This window comes from Carassius gibelio, chromosome B1, assembly GCF_023724105.1.
Source record: "Carassius gibelio isolate Cgi1373 ecotype wild population from Czech Republic chromosome B1, carGib1.2-hapl.c, whole genome shotgun sequence".
NCBI lineage: Eukaryota > Metazoa > Chordata > Actinopteri > Cypriniformes > Cyprinidae > Carassius > Carassius gibelio.
This window is the reverse complement of record NC_068396.1, coordinates 3,491,653-3,514,202: the sequence shown is the minus strand read 5'-3', so window position 1 is coordinate 3,514,202 and position 22,550 is coordinate 3,491,653. Positions and strand designations below refer to the sequence as shown.

General features: G+C 37.0%; 2 protein-coding genes across 2 annotated transcripts in view; both read right to left on the bottom strand.

Annotated features, from left to right (window-relative positions):
• Nucleotides 1-2,234: 2,234 nt before the first annotated feature.
• Nucleotides 2,235-6,866, bottom strand: LOC127949232 (sodium/myo-inositol cotransporter-like). Its single transcript, XM_052546263.1, has 2 exons — nt 6,718-6,866; nt 2,235-5,616 (listed from the first exon to the last, which is right to left on the bottom strand). The coding sequence occupies exon 2, from the start codon at nt 5,555-5,557 to the stop codon at nt 3,515-3,517; it is 2,043 nt and encodes a 680-aa protein (XP_052402223.1). The 5' UTR covers nt 5,558-5,616; nt 6,718-6,866; the 3' UTR covers nt 2,235-3,514.
• A 10,936-nt stretch (nt 6,867-17,802) lies between these two features.
• The window catches only part of LOC127949308 (prostaglandin F2 receptor negative regulator), a 39,852-nt gene continuing 35,104 nt past the window's right edge, over nt 17,803-22,550 (bottom strand). Inside the window, exon 9 of the mRNA XM_052546406.1 lies at nt 17,803-21,961. Coding sequence (XP_052402366.1) covers nt 21,798-21,961 — 164 coding nt within the window. The 3' untranslated portion in view covers nt 17,803-21,797. The remainder of the gene's footprint in view (nt 21,962-22,550) is intronic.

The window sequence follows — 22,550 nt, the reverse complement described above, 5'->3', positions numbered from 1 at the left end:
AATAAAACATGAATAATGATACTGAAAAAAAAAACCCGAACAGACAAACAAGAAGTTTAAAATAGTCTAATGCCAGCTAACATAACAATGCGTATCTCTTGAATTATTTTAGAGCCTTATGATGATTATACAGTAACACACACACACACACAACTGCTTAAAATTGAATTTCAAGTCACAAAATTGTGGCGTTACTTTATCAGACTATGCGGAAATTGAGAGTGACACAGACTGTTTTGGAACAATGCTAAGCAACACGTAAACATTACCAAAAATATACCTTGTTTACAGGTTTTAATATCAGATAGCAATTTACCAGTTGTCAACTTAAAATGTCAAACTATGCAAAAATGTATGATAACTAGAACAGGCCTAACAGGTTCACTGGGTACTTCAGTAAATAAAACACATTACTGCTCTTCAGACCCATTTGCTCTCTCCTATCAAATGTCACCTACTGTATAATTCCAAAACTAAAATTTAGTGAAAGTTCACAGCAGGTCGGTGATCATTTAGTCAACATTGACTGGAGACATTTGATGCCTGGAGGAACTAAAAATATAGTGCTACGATTTTAATTTTTTTTTTCTCTCATTGGAGTCTGGTGCTCCTTATTTGGGAGTCACATTGTGCTCTTCAGGGTCAAAAGTGACCAGACACCTGAAATATTAGAGATAATTTCATGGTTCTAATTTATTTTTATGCAATAATAATGATCATTGTTTTCCCCATTGAAAAAAAAAAAAAAAATATATATATATTTTTTTTTTTTACATTTTTTATATTATTTTTAATTTCAGGTAGTATTTCATTTTAAATTAGAGATAATGCTGTTAAAATCCATTTTTTTAAGCCAGAGTAGGGCCATCTGGTGGGAGTAAAATAAGAAAAACGTCTGCATTTCCTTGGTTTAGCCTCTAGATTCCTATATAGCTCTATATAAAAGGCCTATCAATTCTCAAGTTGATTTTAGACATAAATAGACATTTTTATTAGGTTGCAGATTTTAATATATTTAGACATTCCCAAAGATAACTTTTTGTAAAGGTTTAGATTTCCGGGGGTTTGAAATGCTGATGTGAAGCATCAGTTTTTGAATTACTGTATTATTACTACAGTCACAGCTGAAACACAGAAAGCTGAAACACATCAAACTTCTATAAAAAAATGTAACAGAAATTAACAGGAATGTTTTATAAGAGCTTAATCCTTCTGGGTCTGATCTGATTTCAGACTCTTAATTCAGTTTTCTGACTCATTTTGGCAATACCAATTTGTAAAAAAAATAAATAAAAAATAAATAAATAATATATATATATATATATATATATATATATATATATATATATATATATATATATATTATTTTTTTACAACCACTTAGCCTGCTCGATTCATGCCCTAATTGTTTTTGTTCCAAATGCCATAAATGTCACCAAGTTTCTTACCATTCCAATGAAGCTGTGAATTTTAAAAACTCACAACAGAAAATTTTTTGGTCAAAAGTGACTGAAGAGCATCAGAGGGTTAAGAGTAGTTATGTAAACAATGATATATATGGAATGCATTTTTGTTATGGCTAATTAAAAGAGTGGTTTCTACACGCATATTTGCAATACTCACACTACTCTGATTTGAAATGAAGTACATCCTTCTTACTTCTGGGAATTCAGAGTTGCCTGTAAATGCACACACTTTCACACAGACTGGCCTTGATACAGCCAAACCACAACTGACTTGTTTTCAGCCAAAGTGCTAACCAAAGTCAACTTGACTAACAAACTGTCGCACAAGTGAACTTAATAAACCTAGCTCTGCAGACAGGGGAAACCTGTCTAAAAATGCAAAATCAACAAACCTATATAAATATAGAGCAAGAGAACTGTGTGGCATTTGATCCAAAAACTGTTGGCATGAAAATGTCATGTGAGGTCACATACGGGAAGTAATTAATAAAAAAACTGATTAGGTCAGATGATAAATGGCAGTTCAAATCTGTTAGGAAATTATACTAATCACCAGGATCCCTCACCGTCTCTGTGTGAAAACCTGCAGTTGCATCTGTTTCCAGTGGTTTTCATCCTCAGTGCAATTGAACAAGTACAACCCACAAATCTACATGGGTGAGGTTCCAAAGAAAAAACCCCACAAAGACCTGAATACAGAAATACCCACCATCTTTCTGCTAAAAAACTAACCAACTTTGAAGAACCCAAGCCAAGTAAATACAAAAGTGTGCCGAAATGATTTTATTTCAGTCTCAATGTTAACATGGACCGGGAAAGCGTACATTTTCAGGTCGGAGAGTTAAATATTTGAATGTTTTATTATTTGGACAAGAGTTTTTAATTAGCCCACATAATTCCAGTGACCTAAAAGAATGACAAACACGCATTAACAAACAAAACCAGAACAGTTTTTTAAATGGGGTCAGCGGTGGGTAGAGATGTTTTCAGTGGGGAGATAGACTTACCACATACACTGTCAGTTCAGACTTTAACCTGCATTGCTCTAATGGAGTAACAAATGCACAGACAAAAAAAAAAAAAAAAAATTACACATAGGCGAAACCTTTTCTAGGATCTTTCCATCACCTGCATTTGTGGAAATTGTGGAAAAAAGAGTCTCACTTGTTCTCATTTTTATTTTTCAGTGAAAACAAAATTGAAACAAAAGCATATAAAAGTTACTCTAAGGCACTTATAATGGAAGTTATTTAGGCAAATTTAGGCAGAAACATGAAAATTATTCTTTAAAGCTGTTTAAATCATTGTTTTTACCTAAATAGGGTTAGCAAGCTTTATTATAATTATTAATATTATTATTATTTTTTTTTTATGTTAACATGCACGGATACTGGTGGCTAAACTTTTGGCCACATTCACTTCTATTATTCTGTTAAATGGTCCATCATAACCAGGATTTTACTAGAAAAAGTAGGGACTTAACAGTAAGAAATAAGTAGAAGTGGAAATTGATTTATGGTTTATTTATGGCTGTAGTAATCAACAGCCATAAATAGGCCGGAAATGCTGTCAGATGAGCTGAACTGGTTCTGAACCAGGAATATTCCTTAAAGGAAATACCATGTGGTTTATGATTCATGTGGTTTTGATATAATCAACACTAGATGTGGAGGTGACATGTGACTTAAAAAAAAGATAGATTAAAAAGATTAGATTTGACACATTTTGACTTAGTTGATTCTTATTTTTTAGATGTTAGCCCTGTTAGTATTAATTATATATAATGTGAACATCTGACATGTTACTGCACTGCACAGTATTGGCAGTGCATTGGCAACCAGCACTAAAAATCTGTAATAGTATCTGTAGTATTAAATCTGTGAATTGTACATTATGCAATACTTCAGTGCAAAACACTACTGAGAAATATAAATTGCAACCATAATTCCACTTTAGATATATAGGTTTAAAATAATCTATAAGAATATCAATAATATAACATTTTTGCAATGTCAACTCAAATAGATCGATGGTTACTATTTTGAGCATTACAAAGAAAAGTATACAAACAAGAACATTCCAAGTGTGCACACTATCAAGAGACCGAGATTGAGGATAATTTTGGTTTTTGGAGGTTCTTTGAGCATTTCAGTAAAATTCCTGTCTTCATCTCCAAAAGACGAATCTGGATCCTCTAAATTTTGTTTATATCCACAAAACCAGTCCAAACATTTCACACACCGTCCCTTATCTCCACCTACATGATCAATGTCCTGTTGTTTGTGGGTATGTTGAGACTCCAAGTGGCCATTTGGAAGTATTTCAAGCCCTGTTTGAATAACCTGAGATGGTGGTTTGATTTCCACCTTATTCTTTATCTTCTCATTTTTTGATTCTACAGAACGCTGAGGAAGTTTGTTCTTCTCGGTTTGATTCCTGCTGCGCAGTCCCCACAAAGTAGTCGTAGCAATCTGTTCCTTGCTCGGTGGATCCGTCCAAAGACTGACGACCACCGTCACGAGCCCTGAAACCCAAAACAACACAGCTGCCACATACATGAAATGAACATCCTTGATGAAAGCAGGGCGGTCATCGGTCGTGTCACAATCCGGCTCCCTATAAACAAAGGCAAGAATGAGTCTTACGGCTCCTAGCAAGAAGCCCACTATTCCACCCCAGAATGCACCAGTCTCATTGCAACGTTTCCAAAGGACACCAAGCAAGAAGAGTGCAGCGATGGGTGGCGTGAGGTAATCCGACACCTCCTGAATGTAGAGAAACATCTGACCACCTTGCATCTCAACGACGAAGGGGACCCAGGCTATGCTAATGGCCACTATGAGGACCACAAACATGCGTCCCACCACCATGAGCTCTTTGGAGGAAGCCTGGTGACGTACCATCTTATAGATATCAAGGGTGAAGATAGTACTGGCGCTGTTAAAGATCGAGTCCAAGTCACTCATGAGAGCGGCGAGCATCACCGCCATCATCAAGCCTCGTAGACCTACGGGCATGACGTTCATGACGAGGCGAGGATATGCAATGTTAGTGCAACCGGCTTTGCTGTTGCAGACTCGCATGCAGTGCTCTGGACCGATGCAAGCAAGTTCATCAGCAAAGAGCACACGGGAGATCATCCCTGGAATCACAATGATAAACATTGGTAGGACTTTCAGGACGCCCGCCATCAGGGTTGACCCTTTTGCGTGGGCAATATTTCGAGCTGCCAGGACTCTCTGGACTATGACCTGATCAGCACACCAGTACCAGATCGAAGCTGGAGTCTGGCCCAGAAGAAAAGCAGGCCACGGCAGGTCTTTGTCCAAAGGACCCCTTAAGATCTTAAACGAATCTGGCTTAGGATGCACATGGCAGGAATTGGAGTAGGTGATGTTATTCTCGAACTCAATGGCAGTGATGTTTGGAGAGGCGTTCATGTACTTGGAGCGTAAACCCTCGAAACCTCCGACCTTAACTAAACTGATAGCCATCAGGCACAGTGCTCCCGATATCATGAGGAACGCCTGCAGAGTGTCCGTGTATATAACCGCCACCAGGCCGCCAGTTATCGTGAGAAGGGCGGTCATGGTGATGAGCAGGATTATGGACACGTACAGGTTCCAGCCCAGAGATTCCTGGATAAACAGCGCTCCGGAATATAGATCCACTGAGAGCTTGGTGAAAATGTAGAGGAGCAGAGTTAGGGACGCGAAGAAAACCTTCAGCCGCTTCCCGCCGAATCTTTTGGAGAGGTACTCCGGCATGGTGTACACACCTGAGTGGATGTAAACGGGTATGAAGACCCAGCCCAGGAGCTGCAGCAGTAGAATGGCATTGAACTCCCAAGCACCTACGGCAAACCCGCTTGCTGCACCTGAGCCAGCGAGGCCGATGAAGTGCTCACTGCCGATGTTACTCACGAACAGCGATGCACCGATCATCATCCAGTTCATGGAACGACCAGCAAGGAAATATCCACTCACTGTACCTCGATTTGCTTTCCACATCGCAAAAAAGCCAAAGGCCAGGACAAGAATGAAGTACATGGCAACAACAACGATATCTGCTGCTTCCATTGTTGATGCCATTTTTTAATTTTTGGTGGAATGTGATATACAACTCAGTGGGCCACATATAGCAATGGATTCTGAAAGAGAGAAGATGAATAGATTTGAGAAAACATTAACCCCATTTACATTTATGCATTTATCAGACACTTTTATCCAAAGCATAGTGCATTCAGGCTATAGTTTTTTTTTTCAGTATGTGGGTTCCCTGGTAATTGAACCCACAACCTTTTGTACAGCAATCACAATTCTCTAACATTTAGCTGCTGGCAAGCAAGGTACAGGCCAGGAAAAAAAAATAGAGTACTTCTATTTAGGTCGAATGTCTGCAGACAGTGTCACAATTTATGAAACACTGTCCTTTTCATTTATCACTGTACTGGCATTTCTCCTTTTCAGACTTGAAAACATCCACTAAAAGTCACCAAAAATTCAAGCCGATTCAAGACACTGAGCAAAAATGATGAAAAGTGATGTGAGTGAAGAGAAAATATTGATCCTGCCACATTTGAGAAACACAAATACAGATCTTTTAAGTGTTATTCCAGAATCTAAAGACTCAGTGGGGCAACAGCAGAAAGTATTTTAATTTAACTGTGTATAAAACTACTTTAAAGCATTTATTTTTAACCATGCAAAATGATTATAAAAAGAGTTTGATGGACTTAATAGACCTAACTGACTGTCTACATGGAATATTTATTTTTGCTTATATATAGATTTTTATATATATATATATATATATATATATAGATAGATAGATAGATAGATAGATAGATAGATAGATATAGATAGATAGAGAGAGAGAGAGAGAGAGAGAGAGAGAGTCATTTAATTGAACTGCTAAATAAATAAACTAATAATAATAATAAAAACAACAGCAATTAAAAAGAAAAATGGTGCATCTAACGGTTACCGTACACGTACTGTAAGTGTTTACACTTATAAATACACATTTGAAAATGTTAATGTTTAAAAAAAGTTATTATCAGAGTTAGCTGTCATCTTCATTTGGTACCATCGTTATGCAAAAGCACAAATGAACGTTAAAAACATGTAATTATACTTGATGAGCACAAAGTAACAACCTGCACAATAATAATCACAGCTAAATCAAATCACCAAATCACATGGGAAACTAGATATCTTATTTCTAAACGGTAAAAACTCATCATACTTACCGAAGTCTTTAAAGAGCAGGGATGCTATGCTCTTGACTTGAACCGGTGTGTGAAGAGACCCCCACCCCCGCGCGCCCATGACGTCATCAAACCTCCAACCCGCGGCTTTTACCACGGTGCAGTGACGCTATCAGATGGACGTAGCGTGCTCCACTTAACTAGTAACTACGCATGGTAAATGTCCAATAAAATGCTTGTATCCTGGCGTACCATTGCAAATAGCGATTCGAATTATGATGACTTAAATGTCTGAGGCGTTTTGTCAGAATGTAGGATTACTGAATTTCATGCACTTTGTATGAAAAAAGGCTGCGTAGAAGATTTAAGTCTATAGCTTACAATTTGCCCCTGCATGCTTAATTACGCAATAATATACTAATGCGACTTACAATGCAGGGGCAGAGAACTAAATAGAAAAACGAATAGCCTATAGAAGTGTTGTACGCAATATCAGTTTATTTGGATTTACAGCAAATAGTCACTATACGGTATTGTAGTAAATAGCCTATTTGAAATGACTGAATTCAGACTCAAAGTCAGCAGCAGCATGCAAACGTTTTGATCTCTTCATCTTATTCACCCTTCTTGTTGAGAAGGTGCCGTGTGTGATGCGCCGGGCTGGACAAAAGTAGATGCGCGAGAGAGACCGAAAATGCGCGAGAAAGACCGAGTGCGTCCGAAAGAGAGCGAGCGTGCGCGAGAGACAATCTGTTGATTGTTGAGTGCCACATAAAAACAGAGATGGACAGGAAAAGGTCAAAGCCATCAGGTGTCCAATTTAGAAAAAAAGATGGAGAAGAAGAGGAGATGTTAAGCATGTTAAGCATAAACCAGTAGAGATAAATTAATCCACGTATGATCAGTTCTGGATATAGTTGATGTCATGGCAAACACATTCAAAATGAGAAACTGACCTTTGAAGCTCATCAGTAAGAAACCCAAGTGAATTAGCTTGTATATTATTTTGTTTTTGTCTAATGTTTTGTTTTCAGACTCGTGGGAGAACCGTGATCTTTATTCTAAAACTCAATTATCCAGAGTCATAGCTTAAAACATACTGGCATCTAACTAACAGCCTACTATTATCAATGTTTCTAATAGCCTATGTAGACTAGGGTGTAAAATGTACAATTTTACAGACTTCATGTAGTACAATAACAAGGATTTGCTATATTTAGCCTATAACTGCGAATACAAATCATGGTCAGATGATGGCGACATCGTCTTTCGGTTCACAAGTTTGCAAGAAGACAACAAAAGAGCACCCACCCAGAAGCTTTGTGATAGAGTGACACTTGACTAGATAAAGATCTTTTTGTAAGTGTAGAGAGGCCAGGTGTGACTATGTAGGTCAAGGCTGAACCATAAACGTTCACAGACTACAATACAACACTGAAGTGAACTCATCATCGCAGTCTTTGTAGTGCTCTGTTGTGTAGACTATCATAATCTAAACTAGCATATTATACAATTATAAAATATGAAACAATGCTGTCTAGCTCTGTATGTTAATACAAATGACCCAAATTGAAGGGGACATATGGCGCCATGTGAATGTTTTTTCTTGACATGTACCATGCTACGGTATACGGTACGGTATTTTTTAATGGTGGAAATTTCTAGAAAGACACCTTTTGAATACAGTACCCCGCCATAGTAGTTTTGTGATTGACAGGGCTCTTTCAGTATGCACTAGGGGGCAGAAGTGCTCAAAGCTGACAGCAAGCGGCTGATTGCTCAAACACCGTCTTGAACACCAAAGCAGCTGTCAGAGGATGTGTGAAAACCCCCTGGCTATGTTTGCAGTAGCATAATAACATGTTACTTATACTATTTTTGGCATTTAGAATGTATTCTGTGTCTAGTATGCAAAATGTCTCCTTGCAATGCAATTGGTTTGACCTTCCATTTGCAAAATGATCAGTAAATGGAAGGAATATGTGCCTTTATCACCATTCACTTTCATTTTAAAGACCAGCTTGGATATGCATTCAGTCGAACCTAATTGCATTTGTGTTTCAACGAAGAAAGAAAACCATATAGATTGAAAAAAAAAAAGAGATAAATAAAAAATTTTGACACAACACAAAACACAAAACCTTGAAATGCTATTTAGAGATCTCAAAGTGACAGAAAAGTTTAGCTACTGTTGTTGATGATGTAGTGACAGTTCAGATCCGGCTTTGACCGCAGCTTCAGACCTCAGCAGCCATTGAACACAAATAGAATGAGGAGAAAAATAGGTTACTCTAACCCTTGGGTTGTCTCAACACTAGCTTGAACTGATTCTGTGTCTGAGCTGAGAACATAAATAACTGTGTAGTAGAGGACGACAGAAGAGCCCTCCTCAATCTATGCACACCTTAATGAAATGTTATTATCGGTGTTTAGAACGTTAACCTCACAACTGCACACTCACACATACACAATCCTTTCCCACCCTTTTTAATTTGACCTCTGCTCTTGTTTCCTAGACTAGCCGTCTAATATACTTGGTATTATGATATGCATGTAGTCTATAGGACAAATTGCTTGTTTTCCTCTACTGTAAGTCTGCTAAATGCATAAATATAAATGTAAATATGTAGGTCTCAACAATTAATAACATTTGTGCTACAGCAAATGAGCAATCCCTCGAAAAAGGACATTTACATAAGGTGAGTTGCATTGCATTCAAAAGTATATTCTTGCATTTCCCGGGATATAAACCCATGACCTTGGTGTTGCTAGCGACATGTAGACATGTGACAACATTAGAGCAACACCCAGAATACCCGTATAGCTACGTAACAACACCCTGGCAACCAGTCGAACACCATAGCAAGAAATGGATTAGCAACCACATCGCAGCCTGGTGACCGCTTTAAAAGACACAAGAAACATTTTGGCAATCACACCCAGCAGTGTGATAAAAACCACACAGCAACCCTAGTAACTATCCACAACATTCTAGCAACAACCCTGCAATGCATTGGTAAATATAACACTTTAGCAATGCATTAGTGACCGAACACCATAGTAGCCACATAGCAACACCCCAGCATCCATCCAGGCACTTTTAGCACCTGCCCAGCAACATATATGCAACCACACCGGATCCTGTAGCAACTGCATTGCAACACACAACAAATCACTCAGAACTTCAAAGGAACCTCATACCAACATCCTGGCAACCATTAAAGCACTTTAGCAACTACCCAGCAATGCATTGTCAACAATACAGCGAACCCCTGGCAATCATCTGGACATTTCTATCCCAAAACATATCGACAACCAAACAGAGAATGCCCTATCAACTGCATAGTGACCCCCTGACAAGCAGCACTAACATTTTCTTTACTAGCTGGTTGATGAAATGGATTCATTCAGCTGCGAGCGCTGGAAACACAATGACTTTGATTCTTTGTAGGTCAATGACAGCCACTAGAGCTCGACAGGCTGAACATGTGAACACGGTTGAATAAAAGAGTGCTTCCTCCTTAGAGCCGCCCTGCACCGGTGAGCCGTTACAGAGGACAGCGTTTGCTTCATGTGGTGCAGACCGCAACACATTCATACGCTACAGTAATGAGGACATGCTATTTTAGTCACACAAGTTATGATGAAAGCACAGTCTCTGCTTTGCGATGACACAAGAGTTTCTGCGCTAAACGTGCTGATAAGACGTGCCTCCAGGAGACACATCATGAACGCTAATGATCGGACGCCTATGTTCATATGTTATATGATGAGAGGAGGACATGTTGGACACAAATGGAGCTCATCAGACTATTTTGGGAAACAAAAATACATAAAGAAATGCTTTCAAAGCATAGTGGAGGAGATAAACGTATATGCATTAAATACATGATGCCAATGTATGAAATCAACAGATTTTATGGCTCAGACATCGCTTTTTCAAGGCTCAGGTCATTTATCGGCAATGTTATTTATATATGATTAAAGCATTTATTAATATGATTACCTTGGCCTTATTTTTTAGCTTTAATAATACATCTTTTTTAAATAGTTTTAGTTATTAATAACTAACGGTCTCAGTTATGTTTTTGTCTCAAACATTTCTCCTCAAATTAATAAAAATAGACCTAAATGAGTCACTAGCTGTCATACAGTAAAGAGTATAGAGCAATATAATGAATATTCATAGCTGCTGAGATCATTTGATGAGAAATATTTGAGTGATGTCTTTTGGTTATATTGATAATTCTGAGCACAGTTTGATACACTGTTGAAAAGCATGTGAGATTACTTTGGCCTTACATCAGTTTGCATTTAATTTTATTGCAGTCTATGAGAAAAAACAGATATTAAAGATATCTTGTTCTTTTTCTTTCCGATGAAATGATTCAGCAAAATGCAGAAAAGGTCCATTTTATTTCAAATATGTGTGACACTGTCAGTTTACTCCACGAATAAATGCAGAGTTGATGTCATTGATGTTTAAAGTTGGACTTTTAAACCGTAAGTCACTTTAATCCTTAAATGAACATCTTAGAAAATGATTGCTGACATTATTTGAAGCTACAGACATTTACACACCGGCTTGAGACGACACACTCAAATATGTCTGAACGTCAGTGCATTAGAATCTCAAAGCTAGTGTCATCAAATGCTGCTCAAGTGTTTCTCTATTCTAAGACGGGTCGTGGAAATGATTTGTATTAAAATATAAGCAGACATGTTTCAACAGATATATGCTGTAGAAACCATCTACAAATCCCATCGGTTGTAACTCAAATGTTGAATCTCGGCTGGCCTTTAGAAAATAGTTTATGGCTTGATTTTATGTGTGGGCTGCCCTGTCTGTTTGGAAAGAGTTCACTGTGCGCTGAGTGTTGTATATTGTCAGGAAGGATGTTTAGAGTGGTTTTGTGCATGAAGTTCTCTGTGGAGGATCCTTCTGCTGTCTTGAATGGATCCCAAAACTCTCTACTCGACTACACAATCTGTACGATATTTTGCTCATCTGTTATGGTAGTTTCAGTGGCTTAATATATTTCATTTGAATGTGGTGTAGGCTGTGCGTTGTCTTATTTTAGACTGAAAGCTTCACTGTATGCATGTTTTGTGCAGCACAATGATTTCTGCATTTACCGAAATATGCAGCAACCACATCCCTCTGTGTGAAATACTGCAGCCCATAATGCAATGCATTGCATGTCCAAAGACGAATGAACTGGGATTGACATTACCTGTGATATTTAAACAAACTAGATTTTAATCCAGTTTTGTGTGCCTATCTGTCAAGATTCACGAGATTAATCTCATAAGATTAGTACAGATCATATGCCCTTTTACATTTTGGGCATTTTCAGAAGTGAAAGTCATCATAGTTGAATGCATTTTTATTAGTGGTAATTATACAACAAATATAATTTCCACATTCTCATTTGCTCCAATAGCAAAAGAAACAAATCTACAATAACGTTTCATTACAAAAGAGGGAAAAAATACTGTGAGATTGAGTATATTGCTAGAAAGATGTTCAATCTGCCATCATTCCCTAGTTTTCTGTCATTTATTGGCAAGGTGAATAACAGTATAGTGTTATGAATTTAGCCTACATTTTTATTTGCCAGATTAGCGATGTTAATAACTATGGAGATGCGTCATTAGAGTATGTGGAAAGAGTCCGCAGGTCTTATTAGCATTTTTGCGGTGTCCTTGCCATTGACCTGTTTATATAATGGATCTAGAATTGTGAATCCTCATATTACATTCTGCAGACTGTACTATAGAGTTTTTCCTTGTATAAACAGTCGTTTAAAAAGCTGAAACAACTGTTTATATAATGCATGGTGTTTCTGTAAATGTCCAAAGCATGCTATTGACTGTCTGTCATAGTCTGTATTGGCCCATAACATTCTAATGGTGCATTCAAGTCATATCAAAAATATCATATTTATGAGTTGAATGCACGTAAACGGCGTGACAAATAAAGAAATGTGTTGTGACAGATTTCTGTTCAAGCAGCAGGTAAATTGATCATATCTTCCTCTTAACTAGTCATAACATGAAATAAACGTGAATGAACATCAGAAGGTATTTTATAACCGCAGAAAGACGTCAATACAAACTATTATTCAATTTCAAGCTCAAGGGTCAGTTACATTTACAATCATTTAACAGTTGCTTTTATCCAAAGCGACTTACAACTGAGGACAGTAGAAGCAATCAAAACTAACAAAAGAGCAACGATATGTAAGTGCTGCTAGGATTAGTCCAGGTTAGTCTAATGCAAGTACAAGTAGATAGAATAGAAAAAGAAGAGAAAACACTGGTGTTAATGGGTCAATTTCATTTTTTTATAAATAAAAAGAAAACAAATCAATAGAATAGGCCCAGTAAAAGAATAGAAAATTATGGTATTCATCTTATATAATAAATAAAATGAAAACATGTACTGTATTTTTCTGACTATAAGTCGCACCTGAGTATAAGTCGCATCAGTCCAAAAATAAGTCATGATGAGGAAAAAACATATATACAGTAAGTCGCACCAGACTATAAGTCGCATTTATTTAGAACCAAGAACCAAGAGAGAAAATTACATGTACAGCTGCGAGAGGGCGCTCTATGATTTCAGTGATAGACTACAGGAGCACTGAGCAGCATAGAGCGCCCTCTCGCGGCTGTACATGGTAATGACTTCTCTTGGTTCATTTCTCTTAGTTCATTTCTCTTGGTTCATGTCAAATTAATTTTTATAAATAAGTCGTACCTGACTATAAGTCGCAGGACCAACCAAACTCTGAAAAAATAGTGCGACTTATAGTCCGGAAAATACGGTAGATAGATCAGAAAAAGAATGAAAATACAATTCTGAGTGGCAAATACTGAACTTTCTTTAAGCTCAGAGTTTCTGAGTTGGGGGTGTTTGTGAGAAACATTTAGGTTTGAATGGAGTATGCATCTGTATAATAAATTTGCTGAAATAAATTAAATTATTTTTTTGTCATTGATGATAAAGCTATTTAAGTATTGTTGTTATCGAAATATGATAATGTTGTATAATTAAGGTAGATTATTTGATGATTTACTACACCATTAATTGAATAAAAACTAGTGCTGTCAAACGATTAATCCAGATTAATCACATCCAAAATAAAAGTTTTTGTTTACATAATATATGTGTATTGTGTATATTTATTATGTATATTTAAATACAGACATGCATGAATATATTTAAGAAAAATAAGTTATGTTTATATATGTGTGTGTTTATACATGTACATACTCTATGTGGGTGCATTTATATATACATAATAAATATACACAATACACATATATTATGTAAACAAAAACTTTTATTTTAGATGCGATTTATCGTTTGACAGCACTAATAAAAAAAAAAAAAATCAAAAACACGAAATGTTGAAATGTTTTTTTCATCCAGGGTTAAAAGTAGGTTTAGAACAATAGTAATCAGGATTAAGCTTACTGTGAAAAGCCATTACAATATTTTATATTTACATGCATTATGATACTAAATTGTATGAAAAAAGTTGATAAGTGAATATCACTTGATTAATTAAACATGCATGTGGCATCAGCATAGCATGCAATATCACTGAAATATTATATACTCTGAAAGCAGTATATACTGTACTGTTTAGTATGCAATAAACAATATTGTGCAAATCCAAAATTTTAAGGGTTAAAGCAGCATTTTCAGTCTGGCATGGAAAGTGTCATATGGATCAGACCGACTGTGGAGAATCCTGAGCACATGAGCACAGCCCACGTCTGAGAAGCTGGCATCGCTGGTTGATGATGGATGGATTTGTGCCCTGAGCAGCAGACTGCCTTACAAGGAGAACTGGACCTGTTTGTACACAGACACATCGATCCTACACTGTCAGTGTAAATTAATGTCAGTGATCCTGACGGTATTTTTCCACTAATATAAACTGTGGATGTTACAGTCTCCATGTGAAGAACATGTCCAGGGGCCACATTCATAAAAAACAAACAACCAAAAATGTTTTTAAGAGGTGCAAATCATTCTGTCATTATTTACTCTGAAGTTGTTCCAAATATGAAGGAATTATTATTATTTAGAATATTTTTTTTTCTGCTGAACTAATATACTTTGAAATATTTTGGAAACGCTTTAGAATATATTCTTTAGATCCTACCTGTCCGATCGCTTCCATTTTGTTTATTTAAATGGGCAGTCATCTCATTTATCACCAGTAAAATAGGGAGTGCCTCAAGGATCTGTCCTAGGGTTTCATCTATTTTCAATATACATGTTGCCCCTTGGTAATTTTATTAGAAAATACGGTATTAGTTTCCGCTGTTATGCTGATGATACTCAGCTATATATCTCAACGAGACCAGATGAAACTTCTCAATAATCTAAGCTAACAGAGTGTGTTCAAAATGTAAAAGATTGGATGACAAATAATTTTCTCCTATTAAATTCAGATAAGACATATTACTTATTGTAGCAAAAAACAGTACACAGAATCTAGTAGACTACAAATTTCAACTAGACAGATGTACTGTTACTTCATCTGCAGTCAGAAATCTAGGTGTTATATTAGACAGCAACTTGTCTTTTGAAAATCATATTTCCCATGTTACAAAACTGCATTCTTCCATCTTAGAAACATTGCCAAGCTAAGAAACATGTTACCTGTTTCTGATGCAGAAAAGCTAGTTCATGCATTCATGACCTCTAGACTGGACTATTGTAATGCACTTCTAGGTGGTTGTCCTGCTTCGTCAATAAACAAGCTACAGGTCGTCCAAAATGCAGCAGCTAGAGTCCTTACCAGGTCAAGAAAATATGATCATATTACCCCAATTTTACAGTCTCTGCACTGGATGCCTATTAAGTTCCATATCAGTTACAAATTATCATTACTTACCTATAAGGCCCTAAATGGTTTAGCTCCTGCGTACCTAACTAGCCTTCTACCACGTTACAATCCATCACGCACCCTAAGGTCACAAAACGCTGGACTTTTGGTCGTTCCTAGGATAGCAAAGTCCACTAAAGGAGGTAGAGCTTTTTCACATTTGGCTCCCAAACTCTGGAATAGCCTTCCTGATAATGTTCGGGGTTCAGACACACTCTCTCTGTTTAAATCTAGATTAAAAACGCATCTCTTTCGCCAAGCATTCGGAAAATGTATCTCATAATTTGTGACTGCAGTTGTATCTGATCAGATGCGTATTCCTATTCTTTAGCTTGGTTTAAACTAAATAATTTTACTTGGTTGGATCAGTTGCTATGCTAATTATGTCTCTATTTGTTCTCTCTTTTTTGCCACGGGGTAACTAGGATTTACACAAGCTCCAGTCTGGATCCAGAACACCTGAGACGAGATGATGCTGACTCTCAGAGGACCTCAGATGATGCTAACCCTGAATCAACAACAGAACTAACAAATATTGCTACTTACTATGCAATCACATTATAATTGCTGTTAATAGTGTTCATCGTCTGGTTGACAACGTCTTGTATTAATTTTTCTGAAAAGGCCTATCATATGCACATAAACTGATCAGCAATTAAGCTACTACTAAATATTGTAGAAACGTAAAGTTGCCTTGCAATGATTTATATCGTAAAAAGGGCTATACAAATAAATTTAAATTGAATTGTTTAATTTTTTTTATGACAGACAGACAGATAGATAGATAGATAGATTTTTTTTTATTCCAAAAACATGAAATTAAATCTATTTTTATACATATGTGCATGTTGTGCAATTATATTCATAGTATATGTTGGCACGAAGACTGATATGTTCAATGTAAGCCTGTGCTCTCACTCCGTTCCACTCCATGGTTTCTCACCCCGGTCAGTTTACATTGTTACCATGACATTGACGAGACACCAAAGGATTCCTCTGTCTCTCTGAGCACTTTAACATTTACACTGAGGAGCTGAGAGTGATGTTCTCATAACACTCCTGCCCTTATTTTACCACGCGGCCCGGAGAGCTGCAGGACTTTACAGGGCACTGGAGGCCACACTAGAAAATGAAACGGCGTTTATGAGCTAATGACCTTTTACCAGGAACATCCACACGCGTCCCAGGAGGTTTACAAAGAGCGAATGAAAACAGCCAAGACCAAATATTTGAGGTGACACTCTCCTAGCAATACAATACTACTGTGTATTTAAAAATGCCATGGCACGTTTATGATTATGATTCTGTACCATTTTACTACAATTGCTGTTCCAGAATAATTTCTGTGATGCTTTGAAAAGGGAATATAAATGTTTCTGAATGAGCTTCAGGGATGCCTCAAGAGCAGAACTGCAAATATAATATCACATATAAGTGAGAGCGAACTCGAGAAGAGTGACATACTGCAGCTAAAAAAAAAGGAAAAAAGAAGAGGAAAGTAGAACATGCTGCAACACACAGACTACAAATTTCCCGTCAGAAGAGACAAACGTCTTTCCAGTCCCACACAGCCAATCAGCAGCAATTACAGCAGACGAGTGTCCCAGCGAGTGCAAAAAGATAATAACAATGATTTCCTTTGAGCGACATAGAGGTATTTGACACATGCATAGAAATATATGACACTATCATATAGAATTCAGTCCAAATTATGTATTATTGAGGTTTTCATAATGACATGTCAACAGTTTCAATCATTTCTATTTAAAAAAAGCAATTTTTTTTTCTATTTTCTAATCCTGCAAAAGTATTGAGGTTTCTACAAAAATATTGTGCAGCACGACTGTTTTCAACACTGATAATAATTACAAATGTTTCTTGTGTAGTAAATCAGCATATTAAAATGATTTCTGAAGATCATGTGACACTAAAGACTGGAGGAATGATGCTAAAAAAAAAGCTGCACATCACAGAAATAAAATAGATATAGATATTCAAAACAGATATTCAAATAGAAAACAGCTGTTTTAATTTGTAATAATATTGCACAATTTTTACTGTTTTTCTGATCAAATAAATAAAGCCTTGGTGAGCAGAAGAGACTTATATAAAAAAAAAATAATAATATAATAAAAATAATAATAATAATATAGAGATGCATGAAACAAAAACTATTTAATATGTACATATGCAAGATGACGCAAAATATATCATAACATTTTAAATTTATTAATATTATTTATATTTTATTCTTTTAAACAAAAGCACTGGACCATGACATCACATCCTGTTGCCCATATTCCTTCTAAAATATTTCTGTAATAATTTTGCATGCTTATTATCTAGTGTAACCACTCTTTAATCAGCTGAACAACGTAACTACATTTTTTCACTCAACAACCCAGTCAATAACACAATCTTACACCAATCATAATTCAGTACGAAAAAATAAAATAAAAATAACAAAGACCAACTGCAATTCTGTTTGATATCAACACAGTCATTTTCAATGCAACAGTTTTAAACTTCAATCTTAATTTTCTTAAAAAGTATAAACGTTACAAAACCCAAATACAGAAGCACTCTCAAGACTGAAAAGATCTAGAAAATAAAGTTTAAACGGTCTGAATTAACAGTGGTTTAATACAGAGAAAAAGAGGCTGAAAACAAATCCACACCAGAATGTTTGCTGAGCACAAACACTGTAAATATCCACAATCTTCCATATGGAAGATTCACAGGAGAATTTTTTTTTTTTTTTTTTTTTTTCAGCACTGTTAGCCCATAGCTTCAGGAGTGGAGACAAAGACCCTCAGATGCAGACAATGCAGAAAAGGGTCAGCCGATGCCCTTGAGGCGTCACTGAAGAGGAAAGTGCTTGTTCTGGGGGTCTCTTGGCCCTAATGCACAGTATTGAGTTTCAGCTCTATTTGCTCCGTAATGTGACGGTGGAGGTGAAGAACGGAGGGCCGAGCTGTTAGCGGAGCTTCAAGACCAGGCCCAAGGCACAGATTCAACCTAAGCAAACCCTGACCTCCATGTGACCCGTCTGTAGGAGTCAATGAGTCGATATTTCATCCGATCGAGGGGCGGCCACACTAGACACTATCACTTTCATTCATACTCATGTGATCGCGGGGGGTGTGTGGGAATTAGCCTAGGACTTTCATCTTCCTCTCTCTACCAAAGTTCAAAATGGGTTATTCTATACGCTGAACACTTTAAAAGAGACAAGGATGTAGATGTTTGGGAAATATGTTTTCTGTTTTGGAAGGATGAACACTGTTAAATGATACCATATTAATACTTTCCTATAGAGTTTGGGATGGATAGTCCAGACCTCGGTGTTGCTAGGGCATTGCTTTGTAGTTGCTAGGATGCTTTTGGTGTATGTTTAAGTTTTAGGTAGTTGCTGGGGAATTTCTATGTCGTTTCTAGGATGCTCTTGGCGTATGTTTACGTTTTAGGTAGTTGCTAGGGCATTTCTATGTCGTTGCTAGGATGCTCTTGGCGTATGTTTAAGTTTTAGGTAGTTGCTAGGGCATTTCTATGTAGTTGCTAGGATGCTCTTGGCGTATGTTTCAGTTTTAGGTAGTTGCTAGGGCATTTCTATGTCGTTTCTAGGATGCTCTTGGCGTATGTTTACGTTTTAGGTAGTTGCTAGGGCATTTCTATGTCGTTGCTAGGATGCTCTTGGCGTATGTTTACGTTTTAGGTAGTTGCTAGGGCATTTCTATGTCGTTGCTAGGATGCTCTTGGCGTATGTTTAAGTTTTAGGTAGTTGCTAGGGCATTTCTATGTAGTTGCTAGGATGCTCTTGGCGTATGTTTCAGTTTTAGGTAGTTGCTAGGGCATTTCTATGTAGTTGCTAGGATGCTCTTGGCGTATGTTTCAGTTTTAGCTAGTTGCTAGGGCATTTCTATGTAGTTGCTAGGATGCTCTTGGCGTATGTTTCAGTTTTAGGTAGTTGCTAGGGCATTTCTATGTAGTTGCTAGGATGCTCTTGGCGTATGTTTCAGTTTTAGGTAGTTGCTAGGGCATTTCTATGTAGTTGCTAGGATGCTCTTGGCGTATGTTTCAGTTTTAGGTAGTTGCTAGGGCATTTCTATGTAGTTGCTAGGATGCTCTTGGCGTATGTTTCAGTTTTAGGTAGTTGCTAGGGCATTTCTATGTAGTTGCTAGGATGCTCTTGGTGTGTGTTTCAGTTTTAGGTAGTTGCTAGGACATTTCTATGTAGTTTCTAGGATGCTCTTGGCGTGTGTTTCAGTTTTAGGTAGTTGCTAGGGCATTTCTTTGTAGTTGCTAGGATGCTCTTGGCGTGTGTTTCAGTTTTAGGTAGTTGCTAGGGCATTTCTTTGTAGTTGCTAGGATGCTCTTGGCGTGTGTTTCAGTTTTAGGTAGTTGCTAGGGCATTTCTTTGTAGTTGCTAGGATGCTCTTGGCGTGTGTTTCAGTTTTAGGTAGTTGCTAGGGCATTTCTATGTAGTTGCTAGGATGCTCTTGGCGTATGTTTACGTTTTAGGTAGTTGCTAGGGCATTTCTATGTAGTTGCTAGGATGCTCTTGGCGTATGTTTACGTTTTAGGTAGTTGCTAGGGCATTTCTATGTAGTTGCTAGGATGCTCTTGGCGTATGTTTACGTTTTAGGTAGTTGCTAGGGCATTTCTATGTAGTTGCTAGGATGCTCTTGGCGTATGTTTAAGTTTTAGGTAGTTGCTAGGGCATTTCTATGTAGTTGCTAGGATGCTCTTGGCGTATGTTTAAGTTTTAGCTAGTTGCTAGGGCATTTCTATGTAGTTGCTAGGATGCTCTTGGCGTATGTTTAAGTTTTAGCTAGTTGCTAGGGCATTTCTATGTAGTTGCTAGGATGCTCTTGGCGTATGTTTAAGTTTTAGCTAGTTGCTAGGGCATTTCTATGTAGTTGCTAGGATGCTCTTGGCGTATGTTTAAGTTTTAGCTAGTTGCTAGGACATTTCTATGTAGTTGCTAGGATGCTCTTGGTCTTTGCTACATTAGATTGTTGTAGGAGGTTGCTAGGGTCTATTTATGCAATTGCTTTGGTGTTTTAGGTGGTTGTTACGATGCTCAAGGTGGTTTTAGGATGTTCTGGTCTTTGCTACAGTAGATTGTTGGTAGGTCGTTGCAATGGTGTTTCTATCCAGGTTGTTTTTATAAATCTTGAAGCTAAATCTAAGCTGTTGCTGCGATGCACTTGTTTGCTTTACTATTCAATTTGCATGGTACTTTGGTTGGTGGCTATTATGGTCAAAGTGTTTCCTAAAAAATGAAGTGAAGTGACATGTGTTACAAGGGTTACAAGTCTGACTCGCTAACCGTTAGGGCACGACTGCCCCAATCTTGCTAGATAGTTGTAACATTTTTAAAGTTATTGCTGCAGAATTGCGGATCAATTCTGGAGTTCTGGAAGGTTGTTTTGGGGGAATTACTAGGGTGTTACTAGCTAGCTACACAGAGGTGTTAACCCAATACATGGGTTGTATCGTCACTGGAAACAGGAGGCGATTATATATTTTAATATTAGAAAATTTATTATTTATTAAAAAAATACTACTTATTCAAAAAACATTTTTTTCAAACATCATATACTCATCATATCTAGTGTGACCGCCCATCGCATTGCAGTCAACCAGCTGGTAATGGTTGACTAGTTCGCTTTTAGAGAGTTGGGTTGGTCAGAGCTGGTAAACTCTGGATGGGTTAGAGAACAAAACTGAACGGTACATACATTACAACACAGAATCACAGATAAAACACCATCTTTCACATTGTGACATGGGTTCAGCTCCTCCCGTGTCTTGCAAAAAGAGAGTAGCACCAAACTCAGAAGAATCATGGTAGAAACGAGTGTCTTTAAACCCTGATCTGGAAGCAGACGATCTCTTTGGAGCTTGATGTAGAGTAATATAATCCTTCAATCTGTCAAATCCTGCTCGGAACTTGTCAGGTATCTCTTCCTGTTTCAATGACGAAACGTTCATTAATCCAACAAATCGTGTACCCATCTGATATAAGAATGTGGTTAGTGCAATTTTTGAGTATTTCGCCCTAGTCGTTGACTCTGATCCAGCAGTTTTTTTCCTCTGAGATTGTAGTTTCTCCTTCCAGGTGGTGCATAACATCACGGGACACGTCCCAGCGTTCATCAGTTGTCACCACGCCGTCCAGTTCGGCAGGGGACAACTGTACTGTCTTTGTCAATCCATCTCCAGCTCCATGAGTTTGTCGCGAGAGCGTGGGGTAGGTGTAGTGGTTTTACAGCAGCAGTGAGCACAGACCAGGCCCAGGACGAGAGAAACGATGCCTACAGTCACCGAAGCACAGACGCCGTACAGCAAAGGCATCTTCATCGAGTCCCACACTGAAACCAAACAAAAATAAACACACTTACAAAATAATGCTTTTTAAAGAATTAATATTAATAAAGACATAATTATGTAAATGCATAAAGATATGAATAAACACAAATGCTCTAATAATAATGAATGCATTAATGTATATATAGTAAATCCATAAATAATGCATGCATAAATAAATGCACAAATAAATAAATGCATTAATAAAAAAAAAAAAAAAAAAAAAAAAAAATATATATATATATATATATATATATATATATATATATATATATATATATAATGAAGCACATATAAATAAGTAAATGCACAAATAAACTCATAATAAATAAATCAATATTTTTTACAGGCACAAAGTTATTAAAGCAAATTTCAGAGCTTTCATAGCTTCATAGACAAGACATTTTCTGTGAAAAATTACTTAATTCTTCTATCATATTTTCAGTCTTCTATCATATTCATAAGACTTGGAAAAAGTCACATGGATTGTAGTTATGACTTATGGTGTTTTCTGGTCTTATTGGAGCTTGACAGATTCACTGTGCATTACTGGTGTATGAAAAAGAATTATGGAAGAAAGAAAATCATACAGGT